General features: G+C 39.1%; 1 protein-coding gene across 2 annotated transcripts in view; it reads left to right on the top strand.

The window, feature by feature from the left end:
• The window catches only part of FAT3 (FAT atypical cadherin 3), a 484,546-nt gene that overhangs the window by 363,615 nt on the left and 95,343 nt on the right, over positions 1–25,588 (top strand). For both annotated transcript variants that reach the window (XM_063095304.1, XM_063095303.1), the window contains exons 4-6: positions 937–1,251; positions 3,574–3,784; positions 12,423–12,562. In XM_063095304.1, coding sequence (XP_062951374.1) covers positions 937–1,251; positions 3,574–3,784; positions 12,423–12,562 — 666 coding nt within the window. The remainder of the gene's footprint in view (positions 1–936; positions 1,252–3,573; positions 3,785–12,422; positions 12,563–25,588) is intronic.

Genomic DNA, 25,588 nt, shown 5'->3' with positions numbered 1-25,588 from the left:
TTGATATGGTTCCATTTGTTTACTTTTTTCTTTTGTTGCCTGTGCTTTAGGGGTCAGATTCATAAAGTCTTTGCCCAGTCCTACATTCTGGAGTGTTTTCCCTGTTTTCTTTTAGGACTTTTATAGTTTTAGGTCTTATATTTAAGTCTTTAATCCATTTTGAGTTGATTTTGGTATATGGTGAGAGATTCAGGTCTAGTTTCATTCTTCTACTTACAGATGTCCAGTTTTCCCAGCACCATTTATTGAAGAGGCAGTCTTCATAGTATGTACTTGGTGCTTTTGTTGAAGATCAGTTGCCTGTAAGTCTGTGGGTTGATTTCTGGGTTCTCTGTTCCATTGGTACAAGTGTCTTTTTTTATGCCAGTACCATGCTGCTTTGGTTACTATTGCTTTGTAGTAGAATTTGGGGTCGGGTAGTGTAATGCCTCCAGCTTTATTTTATGATGAGGTTTGCTTTGGCTATTTGGGGTCTTTTGCTATCCCATATGAATGTTAGGTTTGTTTTTTCTATTTATGTGAAGAATGTCATTGGTATTTTGACAGGGATTGCATTGAATCTGTAGATCGCTTTGGGTACTATAGACATGTTTACAATGTTGATTCTTCCAACCCAAGAGCATGGAATGTCTTTCATCATTTTGTGTACTCTTTAATTTCTTTTTACGGTAATTTGATATAGCAGCCTGAACAGACTAAGATATCCCTGCTTGCCTACTCCCTTTATAGCAATGATTTTCACTACTGGTTTTAGGGGCATTTTCCTCCTTTTATGGATGAACTATTTAAAGTTATACATCTGATATGAACTACAGGCCTAAGAAAAGTCGAGATGCCCTAGTGCACAGAATTGATCTTGGTGGGGTGGGAAGGGGGAGGGGTAGTAAGAATAGCTCTTCTTTCTGATCACAGCATGCTTTCTCTTTCACAACTCAGGTGACTGTGACAGATGGCGGTTCCTCTCCGAAACAGTCGACCATTTGGGTGGTGGTTCAGGTTCTGGATGAAAATGACAACAAGCCCCAGTTCCCAGAGAAGGTCTACCAGATCAAGTTGCCGGAACGTGACAGGAAGAAGAGGGGAGAACCCATTTACAGGGCTTTTGCGTTTGATAGAGATGAGGGCCCCAATGCAGAAATCTCCTACAGTATCGTGGACGGGAATGATGATGGAAAATTCTTTATTGACCCTAAAACCGGCATGGTTTCTTCCAGAAAGCAGTTTACAGCAGGGAGTTATGACATCCTAACGGTAAGATCCTCTGAACTCCAGCAATATGGATGGAAGAAGGGGGTTACTTTCTTATTCGTGTATCTTCCTTTGAGCAATAAATCTTTAGAGTAAAAAGTGCAGCCACACAGCTGTGGAAGCTCCTTTCTGGGAGGCAAGTACATGTGAGAACTCTTGTCTGTTTCAGCGATGTTTCTAAATAATAAGACGGTTTCCTTTGGTTGTGTCTTGCCAGTATTCTCTCCCATTCCCAGCCTGCTCCTCCACATCCTCAGCCATACTTTCTGCAGCCCTAAATCATTCTCAAGGTACTGATGATCATAGAGGTAAACTGAGGGTAGAGGGACATATCCCATCCACCACTCCTCATATCACTCAACGTGTCCCCAAGATGTCAACTTTTGTAGTTGTTGATGATGTGATGGAACATGAATCTAGATGGGTAAATTCTGAAACACAAATCACAGCTATCCCATAAAAAGTGAAAGAACTCAAATAAAAAGTGACTAAGTTTTTCATTCAGTTAGAAAATTAAAAACAAATATGAAAACTATATCATGTATAAATTTAAACTCCCATATCTAAGGCACAGGGCACCAGTCATCCCTACAAGTGATGAGCACTCTCCAGGGTCCCCACACCTCTCAAGGGTTGGCACTGTCAGCTGTCCTCTTTGTCCTCAGCCTTCTCTGCTGTTTATTATTTTAAAGCATAATCTGAATCTCTTGATTTATCTTTTCACTCCCATGACCTGCACTTAGGTTCCTTTCCCTGCTCAGTAATGTATCCTGAATAGTGGGCAGAGAAAAGAAGAAGAAAAAAAAAAATACCAGCCCTGTTTCTACCATAGTAAGCTCTGATGAAATACCTGCTGTTACAGCTGTGTGATACTTGCAGTTTGGGAATCTTTGAGGACCTGGTGCCCTACCCAGACCCTCTTCACTGGGCTGGTTCATCTGTCCCCCAACTGTTATGAGCATTGATTGGCTGCTAAGGGCTCACAGCTGTCCCTTTCTGCAAAGAATTATCCTTGGCTGATTCTTGACCCAAGAGATTCCACACTCCTAACTCCCAGCCTAGCAGCCCACAGCCAATGACCGACTGACACTCGTATACAAAAGTCTAACCTCCTTGCCTCCAGGTGGATCAACTTTGTGGTGCAGTTAATGATTCAGAGCTCTTTATGGGTTCCCCATGAGAGGTTAGACCTAGGACCCCATCCTTGTTTAGCTCCTACCCGTGCCCACCCTGATCTCTTTACTTCCTTTCTCTTGAAATTGCTTCCCCCAAAAAACCATTTGTACTCAAATTCCTGTCTCAGCTCCTAGGAAACCTAAGACATGTATCTTCAAGGGTTCTCCATCCTACAGGGATTTCCTGGGGCAAAGCAATCATCTATGAACACATAGCATGATGATGGTGCTATGAGCTGACACTGTTTTAAAAGGCTATAACTATTGGTTATGTGCCCATAAAAGTTAGTTTTAAATGTAATATTCGAAAATCATTTCTTTAATTTTTTTTTTTTTTTTTTTTTTTTGGTCACTGTTCTGCTCCTTGGACTTTTTGACCCTCCCGTTTGAGTCCAAGACAGCACAGCAGTCCACCCTGCACAGCTGGGTGAGGAGACATGCTTTCCTCAGCCCTTACTGCAGCTGACTGATGACCAGAGAGAAGAGTCATTAGCACCATTCTCCCCACCACGCTGCCTCCAGGAGCCAACAGGAGAGTTCTCCTTCACCCCTTCACAGATGGCATAACTGAAGGGTCTCGAAGGCAATGAGACCAAGGCTGCTGCCTTTTCCACACCTACTCCCATTACCCTTCTGGGAACTTGTACAAGCCAAGTACTTTTCCAGAATCAAGCGGAAGGAAAGAGCTGCAAAACGTGTCCACATACACACCCATTTTCACACATATCATTCACACGTATATAGGGATTCTCAATACACTTTCTTCCCTTTCAAGTATCGCCACCAGAGGTGAGATTCAGAGCCATTGTATAAGGAATCAAATTAGCTATTCTTACTCATGTAACCATCATTCATGCCTGTAAAACACTACAAATTGTAAATGTAACTTTTGTCTTTCAAAGTTTCCATATCAGTAAAGTTGGTTGTGGTTGAGATCAGCCTCTGGTGAAGGTGGTGTGAGGCTCCCATGTGACTAGGTTGCCCCCCAATTCCCAAGCCCATTGTCCCCAGATTTCCACTCTTTAATTCCCCTAATGGACACTGTGATGAGGATGAACTCTTGGCTCAACAACAGATGAGTAGCAGATCCAAACTTCCACAGGGTCAGAGCTCTAAGATATCTTTCTGTGTTCTCTCTGTGTGTGAGCAGATAAAGGCAGTAGACAATGGACGTCCACAGAAATCCTCCACGGCCCGCCTCCACATTGAATGGATTAAGAAACCACCCCCTTCACCTATTCCATTGACCTTCGATGAGCCCTTTTATAACTTCACAGTCATGGAAAGCGATAGAGTAACTGAGATTGTGGGGGTGGTATCCGTGCAGCCAGCTAACACCCCTCTGTGGTTTGACATAGTTGGTAAGTTTGAGTCCTCCAGAGCAGTATCGGGCAATGTAATAATTGACTGTTTTGTGGAGCCACTAGCAAAAAAAAAAAAATACAAAAAACAAAAAAATACAAAAAAACAAACAAAAACTAACAATCAGTGCTAAGATTAAAAGACGTATAGTGCTGGAATGCAAAAGAGCCAGTAAAATGAATAATCGACCTGTGCTTTCGTTCTGACTCTGTAGCTAAGCTGAACAGAAAGTGCTCTCTGGCTGGATTTTCCATAGTACGTTATTTACTGCAATCTTAATGTCTTTCTGTGTGTCATTTAAATTCTATTGTCACACTTGGCTAATCTCATTTCTAAATGTATTGATGGTACTAGACTTGCTGTCCTTCATTTCTCTCTTTTTCTTCACCTTTTTTCTGCATTCTGTTCTTTTTTTTTTTTTTTCTGCTCCCGACTGCCCTGCTTCAAGGTGGCAAGCATGCTCGAGAGATGTTCTATATTCTACAGACAGCTTGTGGGCAGAACTGTTCAACAGAAGGTACCCTTAGTGCAAACACATTTGCTAAAATACAGCTATCCAATCTGCCTTTTATGGTTTTGTTTTCTTTTTTTTTTTTTATGAAGCAAATTGAATTACATCTTTCATAACTGCCTGTGACAGGCTGAAGTGCAGCCCACAGATTTCATACATGCCTCTAACAGCTATTGCATTACTCAAAACCAATGACTCCTTTGTTTGAGTTTTGATGGGGTTTGGATTTTGGGGGGTTTGTTTTGATTTTTTTTCTTTGCTTTTGAGGTATGTGGGCTTTCGGTTGTTTTGTTTTTATCTTTTCATAGGTGGGTTTATGTCACTGGACCTTTTCCAACTGAAAAATAAATTAACATGTATCCCAGCCCCTCTGTTTTGCAGCAGTAGTAACATTCATATACCAAAAAGCCCCATCAGGAGAGTCCCCTGGCTGCTGTCCACAAAAGGAAGGGCAGGAAATGGAAGCTAGATATATAGCCAGTCGGCAACCCATGCAAGCTGAATAGAGAAAGCAGATGGAGGCATGCAGGGTAGACCTTTGGAGCCAACCTCTAAATTCCTTGAAAGAAAGCAAGCAAGCACGCCAGGCTGCAAAAGGAAAGGGCAAAACAGCACTATGGCCCTCAACACACCAGCAGGGAGAACTCTGGGGAGGAAGTGAGTGCAGAGGACCAGGAAACAAAATCGGCTGTTGCTAAGAAGAGAGAGGCGAGAGTATGTGCTGGCCCCAGTCTGACTCTGGGCTGAGCAGAAGCTGACTTCCCATGCTTCTCCGTGGGAGGCAGGGAACCCAGGAGAGAGCCTGTCTGTGGGAATCATTTTCTTCCACATGTCACTGCCTGGAGAGGATGAGCAGGAACCTGCCTCTCCTCTCAGAAGCGTCTGGGTCTGGGGAAGGCATTTAGAATGTTCCACACCTGTTTTGATGAGGCACAGAAAAAGAATGCCCCATGGCCCCCAATCAAACCTCGGGAGAGAGTCCTCTGAACTCCCTAAGAAGGATTGTTTTCTACAGATTTCATTTTATGGAATGACGGTAGAACGTCTTTGTTTTACCTAATTGGCATTAATCACGCCATCCCTGTTCATGACCATCCTCATTCCAAGCTTTCAATTCCCTCTTCGTCTCCACTTAACATATTTGAAATGAAATCTTTTCTTATTCATGGATGATGTCTCTGCTTCTTCATCTCCTCAGCAATTTTCAGCTCATTGATATCATCTGAGGCCACTTCTTCTTTCCTGGTACAACAAAAGGTTGTACGTATCCACCACCTGGTTGTCTGTGCAGTCACCTGCAGTGATTCCTTCACTGCCATCCCCAGAGTCACAGAAAATACACTTTGGTTTCAACATGTGTCCCTGGTGCTGGGTCTCCAGGGACATGCGCTATAGTGATTTCTTTTAAACAGCCCAGAGAACAGTGCCATAGAAACCAAGTAGGCAATAGGAAGCCTAGTGTGCCATCCTGAGCGGTGACATGAGCTACCCTCTCATCGGTCACTGGTTTATTTCCCTCCTCCCTTGACACTCCAGTTTGCAGACACCTCTACAGCTGATAGTGCTGCTTCTCTCCCTCGCATGATCCATGCACGCAACCTCCTGGCCCTCAGCACCTCCCACCTGCCACCCACACCCCCAGAGATGCCCTCTCTTCTGCTCCACCATAGAAATCCTACAAGCACACCTTCCTCTGATGCTCACACAAACCAGCCACCTGGCCCAGTTCGCCAGGTCAGGTTTGCATTTCTTCAGCATTCCTGCATGTGTGTGACTATGTGTAAGTAAGCATGCCAGGAGTACTGCATATAACCTTACTTGCAAGTTTTTCATGTCAGCATTATTTGTGCTGTTGGATAGTTTCATTGTGTTTGTCCTCTCACTGGTAATAACCCTTAAGGTCAAGGCTCACGTCTCCTCATTCCTTCTTCCTGCCAATGCTTCTGTCATTATCTACCCCACGCAAGTGGAATAAACTATGGTGACTGATAGAGATGCTCAGGTAGCCATATGTTAACCCTACTGATGCCTTCTGGAACCTATCCAGAGCCAGTGTGACCTTTCACTGCACCCCAGCCATGGCAACCTCAACACCTGTGACAGAATGGGAATGTCCCTGGTTCAAGAAGAGAGGGGCAGTTTATAGATGAGAGCCCTCCCTTGAAGGAATCCCTTTAGGCTGCTCCAAATATAATATAGATCCAGGAACCACTATCAAGAACATGGCCTCAGTCTTCACGTTTCTCCATCTTTGTGCTTCTAAACACTGTGCTCTTAGAGAATCCCCTCGGTTTCAGTGCACTGAGTAGTTTTCTTAATGAAGACCTGCAGCATTGTCCCTCTGGTCTGGATGCTTCTGTCATAGAGATTTCACTACAAATGGTAACAACTAGCCAAGCTTCTTTTACAAATTGAACTTACTGGACCAGATGCCTAAACAGAACATGATTTTCCTTGTATTCCCATCACCACATCCAGCTAACAATATCTTGAAATGCCAACTCTTTATTTCACCATGGAAGTAAGATCCTTTCCCCAGGTGCTGGTTGCTTTCACTATCAATATAGTCCCCTTCCACCAAATCCCCCTTTTAATAATCTTTCTAATCTATCAGAGTCATTTTTTCTTAATCTGTTGACAGCATCTTTCCCCCTCTCTAAATACCAGTTGTTTTCTTTATCATATTCAGATGTTTCAGTCTGTCTTTCATCTCTTCCTTTTCACCTAAGCCTCTCTTCTTTGGCCAAGCTAACATAGAGGGGAAAGAGAGGGAACAGTGCTTCTCAATGCTTAAGAAACTTAGCAGTGTACTATAGATAAACGCCAAGAATAGGTACAAGACATTTCATATCTGCATGGATCTGAAATGAGGTCTCAGTTTAACTACAGGCCTTGCCTCGGTAAATATTCTTGTGACTCTTCCAAGGGGAGTCAAGATTTGGTTTCATTATAGACCTAGGGCATCCAGACACCTATACAGACACTGAGATACAGAGAGCACAACATTCTAGCACTTACACCTTACAAATGCTGGCACTAACGAATTGACCTTAACTGAGCAGAAATACTGTTTCAGCATGCTTTTTCCCCTGAGAGCATAATCTCCTCATTCCTACAGTTTCAAATCTACTCAGTTCTTGTTCAACTGCATTTCTTTTCCTTCCACCATGACATGAATTCACAAAAGCAAAACTTTGTCCCCACGCCTGGACTCTTGCACCAAGGATCTGCCAGACACTTTCTTTTGCCTCCAAAAAGACCCCTGCTTATGATGTTATGAAGCGAGACTCTCTTCAGCTTCCAGAAACAGAAGCCCTACTTGTAACTGAGTTAAGAAAGCTGTAATTAAAAAGGAGCATAATAAAATTCAGCTGTTCTGTGTTTAAACAGCCCAGTGCACAGCATGTTCCTTCTCTGTGTTAAAAGGGAAAGAAAATGAAGGGAACAAAAATAACCCATGATCCTTTGTGGCTTTGTCACATATCTTCGCACTTCTCAGGAGAGTATGATTTCAACTCAGCAGCTCCTTGATTTACATACTGTCTAATGTGCATGCAATCTGGTGCACAGTTCAGTCACAAATATCCCGATGGCAAATATTTGAGTTGTAAAGGCCACACTTCAAACAATTCCTCTTTTCCCACAGTTTGATTGGGGGGTGTTGCCGCCCATTTTGTACCCATTTTTTTCACCTGACTTAGGCTAGAAGAGTAGTTTTCCTTATAGATAGTAAGCTCCTACATATCTTTATTTACCTCACCCCATGTACAGAGCGGGGAAAGGCTGTTCTTTGAAAATAATTCTCTGATGACAAGTGCTAGCACTGATGTCCACCTCTAGCTAAAGTATCTTTCTGTGTTGCAGATGCAAAAAGGCTGCCTTAGACCTTAGTTCGTCGTAGGTTCCTGCAGATTTTGAGCTCTGGGCTGCTGTCTTATGAACTTACACCTATTCTTCTTGAAACTTGTTCCCAGTGGAGCCATCGCTTCTTTAGGGTGGGATCCAGTAGGCAAGTTTAACTCTCTGATAGCACTAGCAGTGGCCTCATTCTTTGACCAGAACTTGGGCATCTCAGGATCTTTTCTAACCAGTGGCCGCATTTCTTTGTTAAAAAACTCTTTCCCAGCTCTTCTGAGAGAAACCATGTTCATGTAGAATCTCTAACACAGCCATTCTTCCATCAGAGTGAGTGACTCTTGCTCAAAGTCATTCAACTGACATAAATACTTCGTTTCTCCTGTTCTGCCTTCTTTCCCTAATTTGATCCCAGATTGGCCTCTCTTTTTTCCATAGCAACAATCTAGTTGATAGGAGCACATTTGAAGACACTTTAAGAAAATATTGAAAAGCCTTAAAAACACTTCATATATTAATCGTTCTAAGAAAATTAATTTTAAACTAGATTCCAGAAGAGATTATTTTCTTCCTACCACTGTTTTCCGATTTCCACCAGTGTCACCTGCCTCCATGTAAATATCCTTTTCAGCCTCGTACTGTGCTTGCTTCATTCCAAGGCAGAAAATTATTCATGATCACACCGTAACTGGTGTATAACATTTTTCCTTCAGTTCAGTGTTCATGCTGAACTTGAATGAACAGCTTGTGTAAGACTCCCTTAACTCATTGAGATGCAGCAGCTCAGTGTTTTGGAAGCTTCTCACATAACACTTCCCCCTTGGTGACTACTAGATCTGGGTTGGTATTTTTACAATTACACATGGAGTGGAATGGAATCATCACACACTAGGGGAGGAAACTGGAAGCTTCTTTAAAGGAGAAGCTGTGTGATTTTCGCCACTGGATATCTTTATGGAGAGACGGTGGCACTTCATCCCCTTCTTTAAAGCAAAACTTGACTAAATCATGGCCCAGTGCTCTGCTGCCCAGCACATTCGAGCAATAGCTGTGGCTCAAAGTATTTTCAACCATGTCCCATTTTTGAAGGCTTTTAAGACAGTCCTACTCGCTGTTTAACTTCAGAATCCAACAGAAATGCAGTGTGCCCCTTCTGCTCTTTGTTTACTTTATGACACCTGTCTTGACCAAAAATGGTCAAAAGGAAATGTCCCTGATGTGAATTACCTGTTATGTGGGCTGTTCACAACCTCGCTTTTACCATCTCTGCCGCACACCCCTGCAGCAACGCTCAGGCTGTGACTTTTCCAATTTCCCACTTTGTTGAAACTCAGACCAGCTCGGCAGTGTCCTCCCTTCCCCCCACCTTTCGTTTAGCCTAATGCTGCTGCACCAAACACACTTTGGCTTTGCATGTTCTGTTACTGGCTCTGAGGAAGCACACCTTGTTTAAAAGAATGCTGCTGGTGAAAATGGACTCCTTGCATTTGATATCCTCACCCCGGGTGATTTTGACATGGTTTCCTATGAAAATGAAATCACCTTTCAGGCTAAAAGGGAGCCTGAGAAATGAGACCTGGGGGAGAGATATGGAGTCGTTTATGAAATGGGATGCTTAAGTGGTAGGTTATTAAACTGTGTGAGGATTGATGGTGAACTGCTGGTCTAGATTCTGTGTCCCTTGTCAGAAATTCATTTTAAAACTCAGGGAAGATTTTGTTTTACATGAAATCTTGGTTTAACTAGGAACAGAGGTCCTAGAAATGAGTATCAGAGGCTGCTAGCCATATTGGTAGACTGAGAGATTTTGGTAGGGTCTCTGTCAAGCACTCTTTGTCCTGCTTTTCTAATGGTCTGTCTCCCTACCCTATAGAGGTTTCTTGTCTGTTTGGAACAGTAAAGGTGAATGAGGGAGATACAAAGACACACGCATGAATACACACACAGGAAGAGAGAGAAAACTGTAAAAAATTCCAATTAAAGTAGCCAAAAATGTTATTTGATAAGGAAAACAAGAAAAACCACACTGTCTGCATGATATATGTAAAATATTTAAATTTTATGCCACTAAGCACATGAAATGTTTATGTATTTTTATATAGGGCCCTGAGGAAACTGTGAACCTGAGTTGGTGAGAGAGCATATAGGATTGCCCCATTTAAACAGTCACTGAAACTGGAAATCTTTGCATGTTCTCTAAATTTTATTTTCATCAATCTTTTAAGCTGGAGCAAACTAAAGTTTTATAATTTGCATAATTTCTATTTTGCCTTGACCTCCACGTTTTAACCTTCTAAAATAGACACTGGAGGATGACCCCCTCCCCTCTCAAAAAACATTTTAGTGAAGAAAACATTCTAAAGGTGATTTTAAATGTGATTTAAAGTGGAATTTAATACCCACCAGAAACAGCTTGAGAAAGGTGTATTCTCATCTTTGCTTCTACAGGGGTCTCATGAGGCGATTTTATGAGGTCTTATGAGGTCTTTTCTTCGAAAGTTTCCATGGCAAAGATTTTTTCAGAACGTACCACTGATAGCAATTGACTCCACTTTTCTCATTATGGTAGTTATTCCAGACGGTTGAATCAACCTTTCATTTTATTTCATGTGATTATCAACATGAAACATCCCTTTGAATAAGAGATGGGGACCTAAGGCTTGCTTCCCTTTTCAGCCTAGATTTCTCCCCCTTGCTCCTTATCCTATTCTTCAAAAGACCTTTTTTGGAGTTAACATTTAGTGCTCTGCAGTAAATCAATTAAAGATATTAATTGGAAGATGAGTCTCTTTTAAGATGAAATTTTTTGAAAAAGTATATTATCTCCAAGCAATACTCTGCTACCTCTGTATCTTCATAACTTTAATTAAATGTCAAGGGCAATTATGTTCTCTCTACCAATTAAATAATCTTAAGTGAAAATTACAGCTGCAAGCAATAAGTATTTGAAATATATATAACCAGGTGTTTTTTAAAAAATAAACCACATTATTTATTTTGTGTCATTATACATCAAATTCTAGTAATTCAGGTGAAATTCTTCTTTCTCTTAACTCATTTGCCCATTTATAATTGTAATATCATAAAGACATATTGTTCATTGATTAGCAAAATGAAATGTAAAGAATGTAGAATTAAGAAAAACCAAGGTTTGTTATGTAAAATATGAAATTCAATAAATGCATTGCTCTATGTGCTGTAGTTAAATAAAATTATTGTCCAAGAACAAAATTAATTGAAACCATGGAAATTTTGACTAAAATAACTAGAGCTTGTAAACATATACTGACATTTAATTAAAATCATTCCAGCATTTATATCATTATCTTCTCTCCCCCTAAGAAGGCTTTTATTTTGGGAAGATCATAAACCACACTTTGGTTTACAGAGATGAAAACACCAGCAGTAATTTTAACAATGGCAATTCTGTCTTAAGCATACTGTTCAGACTATGAGTTATATACCTGGCAATGGGGGAAAAATAAAGTTTTCTAAACTTTTATCTAAGTTGTTTTCTAAGTTGATGTTACATAAGCTGATGTTTTCTTTTTTTTTCTTTTCTTTTTTTTTTTAAGCTGATGTTTTCCTCTCCCTTTTTCCCAATTTCACTTTGTGAGTCTCCCATAAGCTCTCTAATTTTTTGAGAAAAATAGTTCACACTGTCAAGATGGCGAAAAAAAATTTTTTCTATAAATATCCCAACTTGCAGATATAGAATTCTTAATATGAAATTCTTTTTTTTTCTTTTTCTTACTTTCTAGAATTTATAATTTTATTTCTGACATCTAATTGGGAGAAATATGAATTCTACCAGCCAAATGTTTACCATCAATCCTGGAACAGATTTTAAGTATTGACTCATTTTTATCAATAATTGGACTATTTGTTTATTGAGAATTTAATCTGCTTTAGAAAAATCAAAAGGATTTACAAATTTCTAGCACAGAAGCCATGAAGGGTTGAAGGGCCTTTAGCTCTCTAAATATTTTATGGAATCAGTTTATGCTTCACTCATTAACATTACTACTGAGGTTTTTCTTTGCAATGCATTCTTTTTTTGTGACATTTGTTATGCATTGTAGAGGCTGTGTTTTGAAATATGAATTAAGTTAGAAATAGAGAGGTCCCATTTAAGATGTACCAAATTGAGCCATGGGGATGCCTGTCAAAAAGTATTTCTATGTAAGAGCTCCCATTAAAGATATAAGCTTCAGTACATGGAACAACTTCTCAGGTATGCTAATTTCATATTGTTTCTGTGAAATTGTTAGGGGGCAATTTTGACAGCTCTTTTGATGCAGAGAAGGGTGTTGGGACAATTGTCATCGCAAAACCTTTGGATGCAGAGCAGAGGTCCATCTATAATCTGAGTGTGGAAGTCACCGATGGGACAAATGTTGCTGTCACTCAGGTGAGATGTTAAATTACTGAACAGCAGGAATGTTGAAAGATCTGCTAAGGTCAGGGGTGCAAGCAATGAACAAAATATATGGAAGTAGTAAACCATGTCCATGGGTTTCTAGTGTTTAAAAAAAAAATCATCTTAGAGAACCTAGAAAAAGAGTTCTATCAATGGTATTGTATAACTTAGCTGCCTCTTTTGAGAAATGGGGATTGTTCATGCGTGGAAGAGTGATATGCATTTGTTTCCTGATCATTTACTGTAGATTTATCTCTCTGACAACAAAGCCAGCTTCCTTGAGTTTACAAAGAGGAGGACATCTATATTGTCTAAGTTAACACACCGTGATATTCTTCACCTCCTCATTTTTCTAAGTCGCAGAAAGTTAGAGCTAGAGAATTCTTAAGAGTTCAAAGTCATTTTACAGACTAAGATAAGCTAAGTAATATGTCCAAGTTCACCCAGGCTTCATAAAGAACAAGGACAGGAATCTAGGTGTCCTGACTCCCTTCTCCCATTCTAGCCTCTGCACCAGTGGTTCTTTATCCCAGCTGCACCACAGAATCCCCTGCTGTGGGGTGAGGTTAAAAACACTGATGGCTGGGCCCCACCCCCAGAGACCCTATGTGATTCTAACATGCATCTGGGGTTGAGGACAGTTCCTTATACTCTGCAACTTGAGTGCCTAGGAAAGAGCATGGAGCACCAAAAGGAGAGAACCTTCGGGCTTTTCACATGGCTTAGTACATCTTCCTAAGTGAGACTAACACAGTGTTACATATCAACATAGGGAAGACTTGCCCTAAATATGAGAAGACTGTTTTGTTTTTTAGTTCCAGAGACCTAGGTCAGTTATGCAGAGATCTGGCACACGTGCACATACCAGAACTCCTCTCTTCCTTCTTGCTTCTCTCTTCTATTGTCATGACCCCAGAAGGCATCACTGATTGACCAAAGTCCTTTTTCCTGCTGAGCCCAGACATGTCCTTAGAATGCTTCTCAACACAGTCCTCTGATAGTGGATATGAAATTTTTGCCAGCCCTGAAGCAAGCAAGTGCTGATTTATCTTAAAGATGACGCAGGCTTTTGTAACTATGTAGTTTTAGAAGGGGGTGTTGGGCACAGGTTCTAACAATCACCTCTTGCCCCACGAATATGTATAACCAATAAAAAATTTAATTTAATTTAAAAAAAAGAAGGGGGAAAGGGGGAGTATGAAAATATGCTTTCCTAGCCAGCTGCCTCTTAGTTTGAAGCTGTTTCAAAGGTATTAGACTCTTTCCTTTGAGTCTGTTTAGAATCACAGAATGGTAGATTTTGAAGGAAGCAGTAGGGTTTATTTCAGTACAACTTTTTACTTTTCATTCAGATAAACTAAAACCCAGAAAGGGGAAGTGACTGGCACATGATAAGACAGCCAGTGTGTGACAAATCCTGATCCCCCAGCCTGTGTCCTTTCCTGTTAACTAGGATGACCATGTGACCCTGTTTACCTTAAGAATCTGATTTACACCTGTTGCCTTGGCATAACTATTAATATTACCCCATTCACTCTCAAAATTGCTCCAGTTGGGACAATAAATTATATATCAGCCTACCTAAAACCTGTTTCAGGGTATTTTCAAGATTAAAAGATATGCACATGGAAGGGACCCATGATTGAAGTTCTACAGGAACTGCCCAGTCTAAACACATGCCCTGAAAACTAATACAAAACAACCCACCTGCAACACTGCTAAGTCTTTAAAGCTAATTCATTTTAAATGTGAATGGAAATTAGGTTTTTAAGCTAGCCTTGTCTTAACATATCCAACCTCAACTTTCTAGTGCCACTTAAAAACACAAGACATATTTGGGTAAAATACAAATAAAGCATGGAACCATATTCCTTTCCAGACTCTTCCTCAGAGTTTTATACCAGTTGAAGTAAATGGTATTCAGTGTGCCGAGAATGTTATGGATACTCATTAAATATTTTTAGAATGAATAGTAGATACTGCATATTCAGCAGAGCCTATATGGCAGGTATGCTGGATCTGCACACAAGTGATTTATGTTAACCAAAAAAAGAAAAAAAAAATTATCAGTGAAACTTTTGTTTTTGTTGTTTTTTTTATTTTTTATTTCTTTGGTGGCTGGCCAGTTTGGGGATCCGAACCCTTGACCTTGGTGTTATCATCAGTGTGCTCTAACCAAGTGAGCTAACCGGCCAGCCCAAAATATGTATTTTAGAATTTCATTAGGACCAGATGAGAAATTATTTAACGGCATTTGTTCCACAAATATTTCTTGAGTTCATACCATGTGCTAGGAACTGTACTGCATGCCTCAGGTCACAGTGATTCAGAGTTTTAAATCCAGATAACTGATATGCACTTATCTAAAAAAAAAATATGTGAAAGCGTGTGTTACAAGACTTTGAATGTACACATTATTCAACTCTCGTTTTTGTTGATTTTATTTCAAACTAACATACAGTTAGACTTATCTCCAAAGCAGATCAGAAGGAGTTAGAGAATTGGGGTGAACTTGTAGGTCCCCTTGGCAGAGCCAAGATAAGGAAGATAGTAAAGGATGTCAAGAGATTTTCTTATCCAAAGCATCCAGGTCACTCTGTGTCTCCAGAGCCATGACCTTCTTAAAAAGTGAGACCTCAGAGTTTCTACGGTATCAACTTGTATGTCATTGTTATCACCATCAGAAAACCATGACTCTGTCTATTGAGCTGTGTTAGGGCCTGACTACCTCACCGCAGCTTCCCTGGCAATGGTTACAGGAGCAGGTCTGTGAATTAATCAAGGACACTTTTACAAAAGGATGCTTTAGGAAATAAAAGGCATTCTAGATTTTTTTAGAAGCCACCAAAGCGTGCTCCAATCCATGACCCTACGCAACTTAATGATTCCACCATCAAACAGATCCCCTTCACCATGTAACTAAATAAATGTCCTGTAGCTCCAAAACACCTGTTCAGTGTCCCTTTCTTTGTTCACTTGGAATCATAAAACATGGTATGACATGGGCTTCGAATCAGTCATAAACAACTAGTTGAATTTTACTTCACAAATGTCAAATAAATCAGAGCCTCGGGGACTGTGTCTACCTGAAAACCCTGCCTTCATCTTTGGTTTTGTCCTGCTCTCCCGACTCTCATGGGATTCTTGTGCCTCAGAGCTACAATATTTGATGACGAATAAACATCCTTTTCTTTACTGAAATTCCCTGGTGTGGGTACAAAATGTAAAAAGGCTCTGTGGATTTCGAGTTAGAAAGATTCAGATGAACTAAAATAAATCTAAGAAAAAAGCATCCCAACATTTATAGAAGCTTCCTGGCAAAATGGACAAAGTCCTCTGCATAAAATAGCTGTTTATTTTGTGAGGGATATTTTTGTACTTTTTATAATATAGCATAGTATAACATGGGCTTTATAGCAGATAAATCCATGTCCCAATACCAATTCTGCCACTTAGTAGCTGGGTCACCTCAAGCAAGTCCCTTAACTTCTCTGTACTCTAGTCTTCACATCTATAAAATGGGGGTACCAATACCTACATCATTAGAGGTTCTGTGAGGATTACATGAGTTTCTGCATACAGAGTGTTAGCATGAGGTCTAAATGTAGTAAGTACTCAATAAATATTTAGCTATGACTACTGCTATTGTTATTCCTATGATGATGTAGGCTCTCTGAGCATCTGTAGCATGGGGTTTGCCTCACAGTTTGTTGTGAGAAATAAATGAGTGCCTGAGACACAAGGAGGATAATCCAGTGGCTGCATCCTAGGTCTTACCTGGAGAACTATTCTGAATTCTTTCTGATTTGTCCTGGGGTGAAAAGTGCAAGACAATACCGTAAGGCACCCTCAATGCAGATAGCAAAAGGCAGACTAGATAGTATTTGTCAAGGGCTCTGTGACCGCACCAGACCCAAGGTAGGTTAGCAGGCTTTTCCTAGCTCCTTGGGTGCCATTCTGGATGGCCACGTTTGCTGGCCCTTTGACAGTCTTCTCTGCCTAAAATCAGCCAACCTTTTGTAGTGCTTTCTATGTTTCAAGAATTATTCCAGCTTCTGAAAAGCTTACTCTCACTCTCTACACTGATAATGTCATGGAATGGTAGTGAACCATTCATATACTGGCACCAGAAGTAGCATTGCTCTAGAAAAAGAATGAATAATGTTCAGCGTGGCTATTTTAAACCAGCACTCTCGTACCCACCTTCAAATCCTGCTGTTTCCAACAAGCCAGTGCAAATCGGGACCTCGTTGTACAAACAAATTAAGCTCTCCACGATAGTTTGAGGTTCTAAGAGGTCCTTGAAGCCCATTAAATTGTTTATAAATTTTGGTGTGTATGCATTTTTTTTTAGAAAGTCCATAGCTTTCATCAGATATTCAAAGGGGTATGTGGCCTAAAAATGGTTAAGATATAAATAAATACCTTAACATCTTTTCATAAGCTGGCAACTCTGGTTAAAAAGTTTAATGTGCATCCACTCATACTTCTTAGGAAACACACACACCTGAGGGGATCGTTGGTCTTATAAAGGTTCCCAGGTCTGGCGACTGGGCTGACCTTCCAGTCTTTTCAAAGCTCTGTTGTTCTGAGTTAAGAAAGGGACTGTTTGTCCACCGAAGCCTTAGATAGCAAACAGAAGGTTAATTCCCTTCGAGAATTTTTTTTTAAAAAATGGCCTGTGGAGAATTTAAAAGAAGATCCCAATATTCTTCAACATCATGGAAGTGCTACCCATGTTGATGTCCTGGAAGCGTAGGGATGAGCGGGGCTGTCTGGCTTAGAAGGGAAGGGGAAAGGGTTAGGGGAGGCGGTACTGTCTGTGCTGTCTGACTGGGTAGAGGTGAGGCATCACCAAGAGCACGGGCTGTTATAAGCAAGGAAGGAGTAGGGAGTATCCACGTGGAACCAGGGGCCCATGAAGAGCAGGAATGATGAAATGCCAAGGAGGGTGGGGTTTCCATCCATCCAAACATGAAGGGGCACTACAAAACCATTTAAGAGGGATTCTACTTCTGGTGCCCAGATTGTGTCTTTATATACCATTTATCATGGAAAGGAACCCCAGGATTTCTTGTAGAAATAGTTAATTCCAGGTTTGAGATAGGAGCCTGGGGCTTCTTATTCTGCCAGAAAAGAGCAGTAGAATGATGTTATAAGGTGAAAACAGGCAACTTGAAGTGGCTCCCAGTCATCAAAGATGGGATAGTTAGAACATCAGAAAAAATAATGGAATAGTAACGATAATGGGCTGAAACACATGAAATAAATAAAAACTCAAGTGTTTATAATGATCCTCAACAGTGAACTCATTTAATTTTCACAGTCACTGCATGAAGCAGGTCCTGTCTGTGGTAGGCAGAATGGCCCCCCTCTTCCTCTCCAAGAAGATGTCCTAATCTTTGGAATTTGTGAAAATGTTATGCTGCATGGCAAAAGGGACTTTGCAGAGTAATTAAGGTTACAGATCCTACGATAGGGAGAGGATCCTGGACTATCCGGGTAGGCCTCACCTAATCACACGAGCCCTTAAGCAGATAACTTTCTCCAGCTGGAACCAGAAGAGATTCAAAGTATGAGAAGGATTTGAGACATCACGACTAGTTTGAATAGGTGGCCTTAAGGAACTGAGAGAGGCTCCCTGCTGACAGCCAGCAAAGAAACAGAGACCTCAGTCCTAGAACCACCAGGAACTATATTTTGGCAACAACCTGAATGAGCTTGGATCAGATACATCCCCAGAGCTTTCAGAAAGGAACGCCTCCCTGCCAACCCCTTGATTTCAGCCTTGACTTCTGACCTACAGGACTGTGAGATAATAAATGGGTGCTGTTTTAAACTTCTAAGTTTGTGGTAAATTTTTATGGTAGAAATAGGAAATGAATCCACTGTTGTCATCCTCATTTTACAGATTAGGAAATAGGGGCAAAGTACTGTGAATAGATCACGGGCATTTGGGTTCCAGAGTCTGCTCTCTCGACCACTACTCTATGCTGCCTCCCAAAGGCAAGATTAAATCTTTGATACCCATTCTAAGACAGGCAGAGAAACTCACCTAGCCCTACTAGTTACAAGGGGGACACTTTTTTAAGATGGCTGCCCGGGGAACATGCTGCCACCCGTAGCTGTCAGAATGTCCCTTAGCCAGCCTTACATGTTGGGAAGAGAGTAAAATGTCCTCCCTCTCATAGCACTCACATCAGCTTGCCAAGTTTAGGGGCCCCAGAGATGCACATTAGCAATGATGAAAAATTACAAATTTTAACTACTTGGCATTTACATCCACCAAACCAGTATGAGTTAGTAGATTTAAACAAACCTAGAACATGGCTCTTCCAAAGGTTCAATGGTGAAAATACATAGTAATATGTACACACCTGATATTTGCATATTTGCATAGTAATATGTATACACCTGATATTTGCATAATAAGACTTTACTGAACTGACAAGTCTCTTTCTTAAGCTTCACTTCCCTGTAACCCTGAGGTAGTTAGATCTGGTTTTATCATTATACTCATTTTCTAGTGAGAAAGTGAGGCTCGGACTAGTTGGGTAGCCTGCCTAGGTGTACACAGGTAAAGAGATACAAGCCCCCTTCTTCCTTCCCAAAATCATATACCATCCCAGGAACTTTTCCGCATGCATCTATGTGTACAAGACATACAATTTAATTCATTAGTGAAAGTATCTGGTGTCATGTGAGGAGCACTAACCCAGCTAAAATCAGGTGACCCAGCTTCAAATCAGCTCCTAACCAATTGCTGTCTGTGCTACCACAGAAGGTAGCTCAGTCTCTGAAGTTCAATTTCTTCTACATAATGGGGACAAGACCTTACATGCCTCATGGGTTGTTGTAGGAATGAAATAAGATATGAGAAGGTTCTCAGAAACTACAATGTGCTGAACACATACAGGCTTTATTAATAGAGTCTGGTTCTCAATCAACTTAAAATCGAAATACATACCTGATAGCTATAAAATATGTGTGTGGCTTTTATGGTTATTCATGAAAGACAGCAAAGATGGTCATGCCCAAATAATAATCTAAAAGTTACATTGATTTGATTCAGGGACTCATGATATATGATTTTGTGATTTTGATATGTTTTTCTTATTCAAGTCATACTTTGGATTCAAAAAGATAGGAAAATCAGCTTGTATTTGCACGTTCTACAGCAAAACCTGAGATTAAAAATCTCTTTCAGATAATACCCCAAATTCTTAAGCCCCACAGAAGCAGTTAATTGAGACTGGCCAAGTCTTTCTGCCAAAGGGTCTACATTCACTGGGGTCGGGAGGGCTGTGACCCGCATTCTGAGGTCAGCCTTGGTCTTTGCCTCTTTGAGGATTCCATTCCTCCTCTCTCTCTAAGTGCTGTGTTTGGAGTTACTAACTGGCTTGCTTCCTTGAAAAGCAGATTTTTACCTTGAAGATTTGGACTTTGTCGTATCCCTTCCTTTTACCCCATATCTGCGTGAAAAGGGGGAAAAACAAATCACTTTTGCTAAAGCTGCTCCATGATTCCCTAGATCAAGGGATTCCATTGGACATCTCCCTCATCAAGCATTTTCTTTCCTGTCGTTTAGTGTCATCTGCCTTTTAGCAGGTAAACGAGACAGTGGCGCAAAAAACTTCCTTGTGCATTTAGATTGGGAAAATGCTGGAAAAACTGTAGCTGTATGGAGATAAAATAGGGCAGCAAGCCAACTCTCAATATGTGAGAATTTTTGTTTAAAAAAAAAAAAGTAGTGATAACATTTCACTGTATGTAATAGATCTGTGCCTGACGACTTATGAGAAAGGCAGTTTTTGAAAATGGATTCCAATTTTAAATGCAGGAGGGAACTTTCTATTTAAAATTACCCCATGATTAATGTACCTGAAATGAGAATGGCCACGTCATATATCCATTTTGTAAATTAGAATTTCTCTATAGCAAAGTACAAATATTTGCACACATATTTGCCCTCATGATATGTTAGGTACATTTTTTTAAATGTAGATGTAACTTAAATGCACGTGGAAATGGTTCAATGAAATGAATACAGAATTGGCTTTATAAGGCCTGTGTCTGGCCTTGCCATTGTGACTTTGGGCATATCCCTTAATGCCTCTGATTTTCATCTTCCTCATTGGTAAACTAGGGATAATAAAGTCTAAGAAATGAATTTGATTCAGATTAATAAACTGTAAAACAAGTAGACATAATTTTTATACTTAAACATTCAAAAGCAATACTTGTAAGCTTGGGGAGAATACAAGAGGCATCATCCTTGAAACGACAATTATAGAATGTTTTCAATATGGTTTTGAAATGCCAGCAAAGGCAGAACAGAATTTCAGTAATTTAGGATTTAATTGGCTCTAATAGAAGACAGAACCCTTACCCCACAGCTCACACCATGGGCACTTCACACCATGAGCCTTTGTAAAGCAGGACTTGGCATCTACCCAGACTTGGCTTAGGCAAGCCTGCAAAACCCAAAGTGTTTGTGGTGGGCAGCATTGAAACCAGCTCTGAAGAGACTTCCTACATTCAGATTTCCTCCTGCTTTGATTCCATTGTACTTCTTTAGGCATTTCAATTACCATTTTGAACACAACATCTTTGAGAGTTACTTTGCTTTGTTTGTTAGTTCAGGAGCTCACAAATGTCCCCAACTGTGGGAAATAAAAAGCAAATGAGGAAAAGGAAGTCTTTTACAGAGAAACACTTGTTCTGACTGTAGATTAGGCTCAAGACAAAGCAAGCAGAAAGAGGCAAGCTTTTCAAGTGCACATCAACTTTGAAACTTCATGAAGGTCAGGGCAGGCTTGCTGGCCAAAAGGGCTTTTTTATCCCATTAATATAACTGCTCCTGTGAACACAAATATTTTAGCATCTTGACTAAGTTAACTTGAACTTTTTAAAGGAAAGAATTAACATTCAAAGAATCTAATATGGTTTTGCAAATACAGTGGAGATACAAACAATACCCAAAACTCTGTTAGCACACTTCTCAACCCTTTTTTTTTTTAACCAGAAACTACAGGGCAAAGTCCCATGTCAGCTTCAGTTCCAAGGGCAAGTTGTCCTGGCACAGAGGTGATAGCACCACCCCTTGTCTCTCATTCAAAAAAGTGTATCTGTACCAAAGTGAGTGATAAAGCAGCTATTTATAAGGTTAACCATAGTCTAGCTGCATTTATTTTTAAAAGTAAATAATTTTCTGGAAAGCAGCCAAACACTAGCATATTATTTAATGGAGAATCATTAGAGGTGTTCCTATTAGTCAGGAATAACACAAGAACATTATTATGTCCTCTACTGTAAAATGTTGTGCTGTGTTAGCCAATGCAATTAGACAAGATAAAACAATTTGTGTCCTAAGAATTTTAACAAAAAAGGTAAAACTATTTCTATTTGCATGTAGTATAAATGTATATCTGAAAAACTAAAAAGAGTGAATGGGAAAACTACTGCAAATGATAGAAAGATTTAGTAAAAAAACAGGTTATAAATTTAACATACAAATATCAATAGCCTAAGTACACAGCAAAAAAAAAGTAAAATAAAATAAACAGTGAAAAGATATATTGGAAAAGAAGACCTCATTTAGGATAGCACGTGTATAAACTTTAAAAAATGTTCAAAACTTATCTGAGGAAAACTAAAACATCCCAGAAAAATAAAACAGTAGATTTGAACAAGTGAAAAAAAGACAACTGTGTTTGTGTGTAGGAAGTCTACATTACAAAGAAGTCAGTTCTCCTTTAGTCTACATTACAAAGAAGTCAGTTCTCCTTTTAGCATTATCCATTATTGGATAAATAACTTTTAGCATTATCCCAATTAAAAATACTTTCAAGTTCCTATCAGGTACTATACGAGTTGATTATAAAGTTCATTAGGAAGAACAAGCAAGAATAGCCAGAAAAACACTGAAAAAGAACAAAAAGAGATCCTAGCCTTTCCATGCATTGGTTAATGGACACAAAGAATGATTACGTATTGTAATGACAAATAAGCTAACTGTCCTGATCTGGCCATCATATATTGTACACAACTATTGATAGTCAACTTTGTACCCCACAAATATGTATAATCAATTATGCTTCAATAAAAAATAAATTTTAAAAAATGCACCATAAAGTCTCTATAATTAAAACATTTTGATATTGGTGCATGAAAAGACAGATAAACCAATGGAACAGAATAGCAAATCCAGAAATATTCTAATTGCATATGTAAGTTTAGTATACAATAAAGGTGACTCCTCAAACCAGTGGGAAGTGATGGTCTTCTAAAAGATGGCACTGCATGTGGAAAAAATAAAATTATAGCCATTCCTCACATAACATATCAGGAAAAATTCCAAACTAATTAGACATATATATGAAAGAAAAGGAAACGTACAAATACTGCTTCTAAAATATGGGTATGTTCATCTGTAACCTGGAAGTGCAGAAAATATTCTAAACTGTGACTTAACATCCAGAAACAACAAGGAAAAAGATTGATGTATTCACTTTTGCATGGCAAAAAATTACCATGAGCAAAATAAAAATACATAACAAATTTGAAAACATGTTTGCAATTTAGTTCACCAAGCTTTCAAAAATAAAGAAGGAAAGGTCTCCTAACCCATGGAAGAATGAGCTGATATAAATAATTTAGCAGAAAAAGAAATACAAATGGACTTTAAATATAGGAAAAGATGCTCGGCCTCATTCATAATAAGAGAAAGGCAAGTTAAAACTATGCTGAGATGCCATTTCTCATCTATCAAATTGGCAAAAAATCCAAAAGTCTTACCGCATACTCTGTTGGCAAGCCTGTAAGAGGCAGGCATTCTTATATATTGTTATGGGAATGCAAAGTGATAAAACCTTTGGAGAGGGGAAATACGGAAATATCTAACAAGACTAAATAAGAATTTATTCCTTGATCCAACAATCCCAAATATATGCTAGTAAAAATGACAAGACATGCATGTAAGGCCCTTCCTTGCATACTCTTTCTAAGAACAAAAATTAGAAACATTTTAAATGAACATCAATAGTGAACTAGTTGAATAAAATGTGATGCATCTACCTATCGAAAGAGTATGTCTATACTGCTATGGAGTTATCTTCAGGATATAGTGCAGGGTTTCTCAAGAGCAACACTATTGGCATTTGGGTCAGATAGTTCTTTGTTGCGGGAGCTGTCCTGCGCTTTGCAAGTTGTTTAGCAGCATCCCTGGCCTAATCTTACTAGGTGTCAGTAACAATCTTCCTCCCAGTTGTGACAACCAAAAATGTCTCTAGACATTGTCAAATGTCCCCTGTGGTACAAAGTTGTCCCAAGCTCAGAACCAATGATATAATGTTAAGTGAAACAGCATGGTGGGGAAAAGTATATACAGTGTGTTTATATTAACAAAATAGAAAGGTAAACTGTAACATTAGGGGGAAAAAAAGTTTGCCTATAGGAGGAGGAAGGAATGGGATAAGGAGAAAGATGAGTATAGAACCTAAACTTCTTTCAATATACCTTGTTTGTGAATTTGACTTTGGTACCTTTACATATAATATGAGACAAAATTAAATCCTAAAAAAGCAAATCTAAAATTTGTAAGTAAATGCAAATAAATAATTTAAAATATGTATCCAGTTGGTGGCATGTCTACACAGAGAATTTAATCCAAAGTGACTTTAAAAATACTAGTTTTACTGCATATTTCTGGTTGGATAAATGCTAAGAACAAAAAGAACTACAAAATAATATTAAATTGTTTTGAATGATCATAAGTATAATGTCATTATAATAACAATGTTGGTGTTATTCTCTGAGACTTGTGCGTGTATTTCAGATAAAGCAATAAATCATGATGATATTGAGCATGAGACATTTCAGCACAGGAGAAAGGAGATACTAATGTAAAAACAATGAAATTAAGTAAAAACCTTGATGCTCTAATTTTGAATTGGAAGTAGCAGTGTGAACTCATGAAATATTTATTTAAATTAAAAAACCTTCCTGACTGTCCAGTGACTAAACTTAAAACATAATAGCCAATCCAGTAGCAATGAATATTCCTAGCACTAGATCATGGTCTCTACCTAGTTCTAACAAAAAGAGATCAAGTTTTTTTTTGAGTAATGGATAATTCAGGATTGGGGCAAAAAATGTACAAGGCAACCCTGGAAAAAATTACCAGTCACAATGATCAGAAAGCAAGGAAGCTATCAAAGAGTACTAGGGTTGTATCAAAAGATCTCATGAGCAGATCTGAAGAGGCTCCCACTGACCAAGGAAGGGCTATTTGTGCATCAATAAATTTAATAACTGCAGTGGACAGAAACACATCATGTGATTAAACTCATGAGTTCATAATAATGCTTGAAAAAATATCATGGTCACCTTGGGAGTAAGCAACTCATTATTTTGAAATGATAAAAGGAAAGAATTAAGCAATTATCCTACCTTTGCTATATGAAGTGTATTTCAAAGTAAACACATAGTTGAGGAGTTTCTTTTTATAGAACTTTTCCAGTTAATGAACGAGGAAGGAATCATAAAATTAGAACATCACCCTCTTGAAATGTTTAAGTGAATTGATGTTATCTATGTAATGATTGTCAATGACTGCTAATATCACAGAACAAAAGAGAGAAGCATATATTATATATTTCCAGAGAGAAGAACACTATATCACTCACGAAGGATTTTTGTCAAAAAAAAAAAAAATTAAATTGAAGAAAAAGGAAATGGAACCTGAATCTTACCAAGCTTCCTAGATCAAACGACCAACTTCTGAGAAATACAGGGGACGGAGGAACATTTAGAACAAAACCACAGGAATGCTATGAGCAAAATTTAGACTGGTGGAACGAAAGAGAAAATGGCTCAGTTTCTTCACCAGCAATAATAAAAACATAAAAATTGCACAGAAATAAAAAGAGATAGAGGAAGAACCTGTAAATTAAAATGTAATTCAAGGATGTATCAACCAAATACAGTATTTAGACTTTATTTGCATATTCTGGTTTT

The sequence above is a fragment of the Cynocephalus volans genome, chromosome 4 (genome assembly GCF_027409185.1).
Source record: "Cynocephalus volans isolate mCynVol1 chromosome 4, mCynVol1.pri, whole genome shotgun sequence".
NCBI lineage: Eukaryota > Metazoa > Chordata > Mammalia > Dermoptera > Cynocephalidae > Cynocephalus > Cynocephalus volans.
The sequence above is the reverse complement of the archived record's forward strand: the minus strand, read 5'-3'. Positions and strand labels throughout refer to the sequence as shown.